The following is a 9,572-nucleotide window of genomic DNA, read 5'->3' on the forward strand; positions in this document are numbered from 1 at the left end:
AATTAATTTATGAACATTTATAGCTGCAGAGCAAAGTTGGAATTATAGGCAACATTCTTATACAATGTTTAATTTAATAATTAATATTTACACGAGCGATAGTTTTGTATTTTCTGTAGTAAATAAGATTGCTGTAGAAAAGTATTTCTCTTGCATAATATTCTTATAATTTTGTAATAAATATATACTAGCATAAGAAAGCATAAAAAATCATTCTTTTTATTAAGAAATTTTATTTATATTTGTGTATTTACAACGTTTTCATAGGGGAAAAATAAATACAAAACAAAAATTATATTTAAATAAATTATCAAAAGTACCGACGGGATTTGAACCCCGCGGTCCTCCACTATATCAATTCTCAATCGTCCCAGTTACGCTACAACTTAACTGAAAACACATTGGAAATAAATATGTAATTAATGGTGTAATAAAACTTTAATCGCAAATATCTTAAAAACTATTTAGTAATTGCGGCTATAATAATATATTTTCTTAAACTGCATGACGATATCTACAAAGCTGCAAAGTTTCAACTACATCGGTGACCCGAAGGACTTGCACACTCCTTGTAAGTAAGGAAAGGAATCCAAGTAAGGGAAGGTAAGTAAGCAAGGTAAGTATGAGGTAAGTATAAGGTAAGTATAAGGTAAGTAAAATTATTAAACTGTACTGCAAAGTAGAAAAAGTATTGTCCAGAGAATTTTTGGAGATGATGTAAAATCATGGAATAGGTTGGCGAGCAACCTCCTATCATGTTATGTTACCCTAATACAAAGAGACAAAATCGGCTGAAAATTTCTCGCCGTGCTGCAAAAGTATTGTCCAGAGAATTCTTGGAAATGACGACATTTCTTGGTACTGACTCGACGATAGACCTCCTTTCATGTTATGTTATCCTAATACAAAGTCGTGAAATCTGCTAGAAACTTTTCCCCGACGCGCCAAAAGTATTATGAGAGAATTCTTGGAAATGACGTCAATTCTTGGAACTGTCTCGACGGTAGACCTCCTGTCATATCATGTTCTCCTGATACAAAATCGCGAAATCGGCCGGAAATTTTACGCTGAGGTCACAAAAGTATTGCCCGCAAAATTCTTGGAAATGACGTAATTTCTTGGAATCGACCGGCGAGCAGCCTCCTCTCATATTATGTTCTCCTGGCACAAAATCACGAAATCGGCCTGCAATGTTTCCTCGAGGCCGCAAAAGCATTGTCCCAGAATTCTCAGAAATGACAACATTTCCTGGAACTGTCTCGATGATAGACCTCCTGTGTTGTTATGTTCTCCTGATACAAAGTCGCGAAATCGGCCAGAAATTTTTCTTCGAGGCCGCAAAGGTATTGTCCACAAAGGCCGGAAAAGTATTGACCAGCGGCGGGAAAAGTATTGACCGGCGGCGGGAAAAGTATTGACCGGTGGCTGGAAAATTATTGACCGACGGCGGGAAAAGTATTGACCGACGGCGGGAAAAGTATTGACCGACGGCGGGAAAAGTATTGACCGGCGGCGGGAAAAGTATTGTCCAATGTAGCAGCAAAAGTATTGACCAGGGACGGGGAAAGTATTGTCCATCGTAGCAGCAAAAGAATTGACCAGCGTGGCGGCAAAAGAATTGTCTATGTAGGCTGCAAAAGTATTGTCCACGGAATTCTTGGAAATGGCGTCATTTCTCGGAACTGTCTCAATGAACGACCTTCTTTCGTCTTATGTTATCCTGATACAAAATCACAAAATTCGCCTATCTGCGAATGTTTCTTGCAGACTTTGGAAGTACGTATCAAGTCCATCCCTCGACTTTTTTAAACGTTTTATATACCAAAAAACTCGCCTATATGTGCGCTAAAGAATGCGCTAAAAAAATCTCGGTTTTCTAAACCATCCGATTTTTGTCGATTTCTCCAACTGCACAATGGATAGATACATCGGAACATCGATTTTCGCATAATTTTGAAAAGCGGATTTTTTTATTTTTTTACGTTCTTTAGCCATCAGGCAACACGCTTATAAAAAATTTAAAAAATCGGATCACGGGAACTGCCTTTTTTAACTGTCCGATTTCGCCGATCTGCGAATCTCCTTTGCAGACTTTGGAAGTACGTACCAGATCTAACCCTCGACATTTTAAACGATTTTGGAAATTCTCCTGCTTCTGGTTTCATTCATAATTATATATTTTAACGAACCTGAATGCCGGTCACTATGAATCGGCATCAAATTATGAACGAAGAATGCATAAGAAGGTTGCCCAATGTTCCAGCTTTGCGATGCATTTATAAAAGTTCATATAATGATTTCAGAGACATAGGACAATCTACGAAAACAAGGATGTTATTCAAACAGGTTACTAACTCTGGTTATGTGCTCCTAATATATTTTAATAAATCAATTCGGCAGTGGGAAATTATCAAATTACTCGATTTTTGTTTTTATTACGAAATTAATTTATGAACTTTTATAATTGCGTTGTAAAGGCAGATCCTTAACGAGCCGTGTAATTTAATTTTAGACATAAATTTCTCCCTAATTAATTAATTATTAGTGATTATTGCACAGAGTGTTTGAATTCTTGCCATACACGCTAATAGTTTGTCATTAATTACCATCTTTTACGGAATTAATTTATGAACTTCATGCACGCTTTATATAGAAGATATCCTTGGGCATGTTCACATGTCATTTTTGTACACATTTTGATTGTAGTTTCGCTCATTATTAAATATTTTCACGAAACATTGTAAAAACATTGTAGAAACAGTCGTGGTTATGAAATCATTTAGGCCGCAAAACAATTATTAATAACTAACTAATTAGCGTCAAATTCTTTACGAAAATTATGTAAGAATTTTGCCTAAAGTTCCAGTTTTGCAATGTAATTATAAAAGTTCATCAATTGAGCATAGAAATGGATAAACAATCCAACAATGAGATATAAACATCCCAACGATGAGACATGAACAAACCAACGATGAAATATAAACCAACGACAAAACATTCGAATATTATACGAAATATTCGAATTCTCAAATAATAATAAATAGAAACGAAAGAAAACATTCGAAAAAAAAATAATTTACACCTGAAAATAAAAGAAAAACTTATATCTAACAGAAAAAAGTTATACCTAAAAAGAAAAATTATTATTAAATTGTTTAAGAGGGTGGAGTGTGGTTAAGGTGACCAATCCCAATCTCACTTTGAACCCACCCCCACTATGCACAACGAAAATTTAGATGATACACCTTCTGAGTCGAACCGACAAATCGCTTCAATAACAGAGCGACGGCCTTTATATAGCCCTCGATTGGCCGAACGATGACGAAAATTTCCGAACTTTACCGATTTCATTAATTCTCATTTTTCCGCTGTTATAGCCAATAATTGATTAATTTTTCACTTTTATTATAAATTTACGTTGCGAACAACTTGTTATTAACAATATTAATTTGTTATTAATAATCATTGTAATAATTTATAAACTTTTTCCAAATTATAGGTACATTGTAACACATTATTTAAACATTATTTAAACAAAAATTAACTCTCTCTTAAATTTAGGTGTTTCCTTGAAATAGCAAATTCCTGGAAATTTTTCCTTCGAATCTAATTATGCGACTTTCTTCCAAAATAACAAATAAAACCTAGAGAGGGAAAAGATAAATGAAAAGTAATAAAACTATTGAATTCTCTTTAAAAAATTGTTTTAATTAATGAATTTGGTAAAATTTACAATAATTTACATTTATTATCAATATATTATAACGATGTATGTTAAAGTACAAAGATATAACTATTTAATTGCAACATCTCTTGTTATGGTTCTGTAACTGATATAAATAATAATTAATTGAAAAATATTTATAATTTTATTAATTCTTCAAAATTCGTCATATTTTCATCTCAAATGAAAATATTGATGCCATTACTCTTTCAGGTTGAAAAAAATCCCCAGTGTATTTGATGACAATTACTATTTACATAATATTTTTTAAAACTTCTTATCTTATGAAATGTTGTATCCATAATCTAATATAACCTGCAAATATGAGACCTTTCTAGTAATTTTTAATCGTAATATTTTTAAATACTTTGCAAAATTTGATATGCACCCTATATTCCATGTGCTATAACCTACCTACAGTATTTATTTTCTTGATTTACAACATGTAATTTACTTTATTTAATTTTCAAATTTGTAATTAATTTTATTACATTTCCTATTTCATAGGTGATATCTGAAATTAGCTGATATGACCAGTGGCTACTTTCTGTTTACAAATTAATAGAATAAAGAATCGATAGCTCCTGAATGGATAGTGCATTTACATACACACAAGATATTAATAATTAGCTTCGTTTAAAATTAATTATGCCTTCTCGAGGCGAAGATATACTTAAAGGTTTTCAGGTGTATCCTTTTTTAAAGTCACAAAATTATATACCTATGGCAAATAAATTGCGTATAAACATGACACTTTATAGGTTAAACTCAATTATCATAAAATTACTCTTACTCATTGTATAATATTTATTGATATCCGATTCTGTTCCTTAACTATCATTTATTACAGAAATTGGATGAATTTACGAGATGCTGATAGTGGTAAAATACTATGGCAAGGAAACGAAGATTTGTGAGTATATTATAACCTATAAAATTTTTAATATCGATGCAATTATATGATACGATCCTGTATTAATAATAGAATTTATTGCACAAAGGTCAATCCCTGGTGTCGAACATGAAGCAAGAGTACCGAAAAAGATTCTAAAATGTCGTGCAGTGTCACGAGAAATTAATTTTAGTTCTGCAGAACCAATAGAAAGGTTTAGGTTAGAACAGAAAGTATTATTTAAAGGAAGATGCTTAGAGGAATGGTTCTTTGAATTTGGATTTGTTATACCTAATAGTACCAATACATGGCAAAGTTTAATCGAAGCTGCTCCAGAAAGTCAAATGATGCCTGCTGATGTCTTAAAGTAAGCACGTGTGGTAATAATTTTCTACTTTGAAATCATTTGTTTATAATTAATTTTTTCTAATCTGTACTTAGTGGTAACGTTGTTATAGAGACAAAATTTTTTGATGATGATCTATTAGTCTCTACCAGTAAAGTTCGCCTTTTTTATGTTTAAATGTTCTATTCACCCTTGATAATATAACATGGGTCCAACTAACGTGTTTCAACATGCACACATGAGATGGAGTACTGAAGATAATAATTTTAAACAACAAAGTTCATATTGAACATTTTACTTAATGCACTTACTGTAATATGCACTGTGCTAAAGATATTTTCTTACATTTTCATGAGTAAATCAAATAGCACTATTTCAGTTTCGTATAAGCTTAAGATAAAGTTACTGTGGTAAAGCTTGTACCATAAAATGTGCATTTTTAAGGCACGATACATTTTTATTTAAGTATGAATGAATGTAGCAAATTTTGTACACATTGTAATACACTACACTGAGCTAATAAAAAATATATATAGAAGATTTGTAATTTGTATTTAATGGAACATCTTAATCATCTGTTTTTAGCCCTTTTTGTAGAATTATAATCAAATATTTTCTGCAAATATATTTAATATCAGTAAATATTCAATTATATGTCCAACATAAGCAAAATCCTTAAAATTTTTAAGATAATTAAAACCATAAACCTCGAGAGTTTCATATTATGTACCTTATCAGCAAAAGAGTAGCAATAATACGGGAATATGCGAATATTAATTTCTCGTAAAAAATTAATTAGCATACGGGAGAAAGTAAATATTCCGATTTTCTACTGTGCTCTCACGCTATTGATTCGTGGTGTATAAGCAATACATTTTTGAGGCTTCACTACCCCTCTTGAGGGAGTTCACGTTGAATATACTCTATCCCCTACCCTATCTACATCGTACAGGTGTAAAGAAAAAAGGAGGAAAAGAGAAAAGAAATAGCAGAGTTGCGGAGTCGCTGTGGTACCCACACGAACTTCTCAACCTGGTAGTGATTCAATTACCATTAGCCTATCCTTCATTCAGTCTACTGCCTGCTTCGTTTATTCTGTGTTTAATTAATTAAACAACGGAAGCCAAGTATTGCAATGGATTTAAAGGAAGAAGACGAAAGTGCGAACGAAAATAATAGACAACTGTTTTTGGTGGGTGCACCGCGTGATCCTCTAGTATCCACCGGAGCGATCGTCGCTTCCACTGGAGCACCAGACGAGATCAACCCTGGAGGAGATCTACAGTCGACTGCTCTAGCTGGTCTGATAGGCACTCAATCTTCCTCAGTTTGCTTTCCTACAAAATTCTGTAAGTGCACCCTGCCACCCCAGACCTGATTTAATTAACTGCCACTCTCTACCTGTCGGCTCGTAAGTTGGGGCAGTCCTCAATTAAATTATTGCTAAATGCATTAAGCGAATCGGCAGCCCTTGTTTTAAATAGAGTTAGTGGTAATCAGTTTAACAGTTATGAACCATTTTACGCCACGTAAATTCAGCATGATTAAGTGCACTGACAAACCAGCATGTGAATCACGAATCAACTCGTTAAATTGTGTATTGTTTTGTAACAACTATAAGTGGGATAATCGCATCACACTCGCAACATAGTCCGTTTAATTTCGTATAAAGTTTGGCAAATACTCGATAATATTGGTAAGAATGATACACTTTTGTAGCATACGACTTTTCACCAAGTCCGGGAAACGAAGACAGACAATCAACTGGAGTTGGTAAAAGGAAGCAGCGTAGATATCGTACCACATTTACAAATTTCCAATTGGAAGAACTAGAAAGGGCATTTCAGAAAACACATTATCCTGATGTATTTTTTAGAGAAGAACTAGCTCTACGTATCCAATTGACCGAAGCCAGGGTACAGGTAACAGCTGTGCTTTCTATTGTTCCAGAAAATGCAATCAACAATAATTATTAGATCGAACAATTTGTTTATAGGTATGGTTTCAAAACAGAAGAGCAAAGTGGCGGAAACAAGAGAAACAATGTAAAGTAACCACTCACTTGACTTCGCATTTGCCACCTTCTGAATGTCAAGAAGTGCAACAACAGCAACAACAGCAGCAACAATCAGATCATTTATTACTGGAACCACCATTGGGTAGCCCACCACCAATATATCTTGGCATGGAATGGGCAGGATTTTCACCATACAGTAACACAGCCACTGCATCACCTCTTGTGGTTAATAGTATGAATAAGCCACTAGAATCGGAGACAGATGACAATCCTTTGCTGGATCCAGAACTGTTGCAACTAAAAACTCCACGTTCCTAATAGTACCAACCCAGACCTATGCTGTAGTGTAACTTATTAATAACATTCCACATATTATGTTATATTTTTAAAGAGCAAAGTGTCTGATACAAAGAATTCTTTGCAATGTCACTTAAATCTCACCATGTATCGTGCAATATATGGCCATCAAAAGTGTTGTATATGCTATTACCAGTTTTAACTGGTAAACTATAATTTAAAGATGAGGGACCAGAGACTTACTATAAGCAGCAAGATAAAAATTAGAATTCAAATATGTCTGGAGTATTGTTATACATAGATTTTATAAAAATATATAGATTTATTCTTCATACAGATTCAATGAATCTCAAAATGAGTAGTGATAATTGTATTTATCAGATTAAAATCAAAAATTAAATTTTGACCCTTGGGAAACTAATGAAACTGTCCCAGCATAAAATAGTAACATCATCTTTATTCCGTGCACATATATTACAAGTCATTGAATCAACTAAGTTATTAATCGGTTGATTTAGGAGCAAGTAAGCAATTCAGGATGCTTTCTTTGATCTTTCAAATGTGAGATTCAATTATCATTGATAAGAGCATTGTTTCTGTCTACCAAGATGTATTCGGTCATGTGAAATTTTGAATAATTAATCGTCTTGTTAAAATATTAACAAAAACTAATCTATTATGAACGATCCCAAAGCATCCTGAATGAAATAAGTTAATGATTGTGTCAGGTGGTATAATAAAATCATGCGACGTACGAATACTCATCTGCATTGTTTGGCGTACGTTCGATGTACTGCTTATCTATAAGAGCTTCGATACATTTTTTGATCATGCTGATTGATGGTGCAAATGTAACCTTAGATTGACTTAGTACCTGGAATAATATTATTACGTTCAATTACATCATTTAGACTGACTTTCACTATCATATTAAAATAAAATCTCACCTCTTGTACGAGTTGATTATGTCTTAAAACCTTACGACTCTTCATAATACGAACTATAGCTGCTTGCAGGTACAATTTTCTGTCGTCATCGACACTACGATGTGTAGTTTCAACATCGTGACACTCGTGTGGTACATCTCGTTGCAATGCACCAGTTATACGAAATTTTGTTCTTTTATTATAGTATTCGAAATTGAGCATCAAAACTGTATCTTCCTCCAAGTCTCCTTCTGTTGATTTTTTTAAAATTTTACTGTCAACCAAACTGGTTGCATGTTTAACTAATTGATCGTGTGATAAGCGTAATGATGCGGCAGCTTCTTTGCATTGTATAGAATCACAATGCTCAAAAAGAAGCAACAATGCCATTTGGTACGTTTGTACAGTAACCAAATAAGGTTTCTTTAAGTAATTAAACTTGAGCTCTCCCTGGCAAAGGTGATGTAGCCAAGTGAGTTTTCGCCCGTTAAATTGCGCATGATAGAAAGTTTCAAACGCTTGTATAGATTTTTCTAATTGTTGCGGAATATCAAATGATCCTGAAGATGGCGGTAAACCTAATGGCCAGGCTCCGGCTTGTAAAACATAAACTACAAAGCCAATACCTAATTGATTTTCTCTGTCCCCTTTCCGTAAGCTCGTTGTAAACTTAGCATTCAAATCTGCTGAAACTGACATATCGGTAAACATCCTATGTAACTTATTCGTAAATTCGTAACCACATGCTTGTTTTAAACGATCGATCATAGATTCTTCAGCATCCATTGATTGCGATTGTTGGTGTATTAATCTCTTTGCCAACATTCGTGCGTAAAATTTTTGAAAAACATCTTTGTCATCAACGTATTTAAATACGGTAATACAATGTACTAGTTTTTCTTCTACTTCTCCTTCCGATGCGGCCTTGGCAGATTTTTTTAATAAGGAATCGCAATACTTAGCAAGCTAGATTGAAATATTGTATGTTAGAGAAAACTAAACATATTGCATTATAATATTTACTTACATTACTGAAAATACTTACTAATTCAGGCGCTCTAGCTGGTTGGCGTGGAACAGGCCTATGATTAACAACAACTGAACAAGCTTTACCGAGAGCAGTTACGAAAGCTTGATCGCTTCTAAACACATTGTCAATCAATTCCGAATATTTTCGATGCACATCCATCATGGTTTCGACAAATTGTGTATGAATCTATATTATGCAGTTATTAAGTAATAAAATACTTTCGCATCAAATAAAATTATATTCATTATTATTATATTTCTTACATTTTCTCCTTGTAAAGAACCAATTGCTTGTAATCCTTGTTGAGTGACGTGTTGAGTAAACTTTTCTACAAGAGCGG

At 33.5% G+C, this 9,572-nt stretch overlaps 3 protein-coding genes across 4 annotated transcripts in view; 2 read left to right on the plus strand and 1 right to left on the minus strand.

Moving 5' to 3' along the window:
* Nucleotides 1–4,372: 4,372 nt before the first annotated feature.
* On the plus strand, nucleotides 4,373–5,405 carry PrBP (Prenyl-binding protein). Its single transcript, XM_017904400.1, has 4 exons — nucleotides 4,373–4,413; nucleotides 4,575–4,637; nucleotides 4,726–4,983; nucleotides 5,058–5,405. The coding sequence occupies exons 1-4, from the start codon at nucleotides 4,373–4,375 to the stop codon at nucleotides 5,137–5,139; spliced, it is 444 nt and encodes a 147-aa protein (XP_017759889.1). The 3' UTR covers nucleotides 5,140–5,405.
* A 366-nt stretch (nucleotides 5,406–5,771) lies between these two features.
* Nucleotides 5,772–7,979, plus strand: LOC108550663 (homeobox protein ARX). The gene is made up of 3 exons (XM_017904451.1): nucleotides 5,772–6,311; nucleotides 6,682–6,884; nucleotides 6,959–7,979. The coding sequence occupies exons 1-3, from the start codon at nucleotides 6,098–6,100 to the stop codon at nucleotides 7,295–7,297; spliced, it is 756 nt and encodes a 251-aa protein (XP_017759940.1). The 5' UTR covers nucleotides 5,772–6,097; the 3' UTR covers nucleotides 7,298–7,979.
* Cul2 (cullin 2) overlaps nucleotides 7,731–9,572 on the minus strand; it is a 3,674-nt gene continuing 1,832 nt past the window's right edge. The window contains exons 6-9 of one of the 2 annotated variants that reach the window (XM_017904450.1): nucleotides 9,496–9,565; nucleotides 9,248–9,418; nucleotides 8,224–9,168; nucleotides 7,731–8,150 (exon numbers count right to left, since the gene is read on the minus strand). In XM_017904450.1, the coding sequence (XP_017759939.1) occupies nucleotides 8,019–8,150; nucleotides 8,224–9,168; nucleotides 9,248–9,418; nucleotides 9,496–9,565 (1,318 nt within the window). In that variant the 3' untranslated portion in view covers nucleotides 7,731–8,018. Of the gene's footprint in view, nucleotides 8,151–8,223; nucleotides 9,169–9,247; nucleotides 9,419–9,495 lie in introns of both variants that reach the window. The other variant, XM_017904448.1, reaches the window with a different exon arrangement.

Source organism: Eufriesea mexicana, unplaced genomic scaffold, assembly GCF_001483705.2.
Source record: "Eufriesea mexicana isolate 0111107269 unplaced genomic scaffold, ASM148370v2 scaffold2888, whole genome shotgun sequence".
Lineage (NCBI taxonomy): Eukaryota > Metazoa > Arthropoda > Insecta > Hymenoptera > Apidae > Eufriesea > Eufriesea mexicana.

Bases quoted from the DNA above. Each gene is read 5' to 3' on its own strand.
- PrBP (XM_017904400.1), top strand. From the start codon at position 4,373: ATGCCTTCTCGAGGCGAAGATATACTTAAAGGTTTTCAGGT. The intron at 4,414-4,574 runs GTATCCTTTTTT...CATTTATTACAG, and splicing joins ATACTTAAAGGTTTTCAGGT to AAATTGGATGAATTTACGAG. The intron at 4,984-5,057 runs GTAAGCACGTGT...ATCTGTACTTAG, and splicing joins ATGCCTGCTGATGTCTTAAA to TGGTAACGTTGTTATAGAGA.
- LOC108550663 (XM_017904451.1), top strand. From the start codon at position 6,098: ATGGATTTAAAGGAAGAAGACGAAAGTGCGAACGAAAATAATAGACAA. The intron at 6,312-6,681 runs GTAAGTGCACCC...ACACTTTTGTAG, and splicing joins TTGCTTTCCTACAAAATTCT to CATACGACTTTTCACCAAGT. The intron at 6,885-6,958 runs GTAACAGCTGTG...ATTTGTTTATAG, and splicing joins TGACCGAAGCCAGGGTACAG to GTATGGTTTCAAAACAGAAG.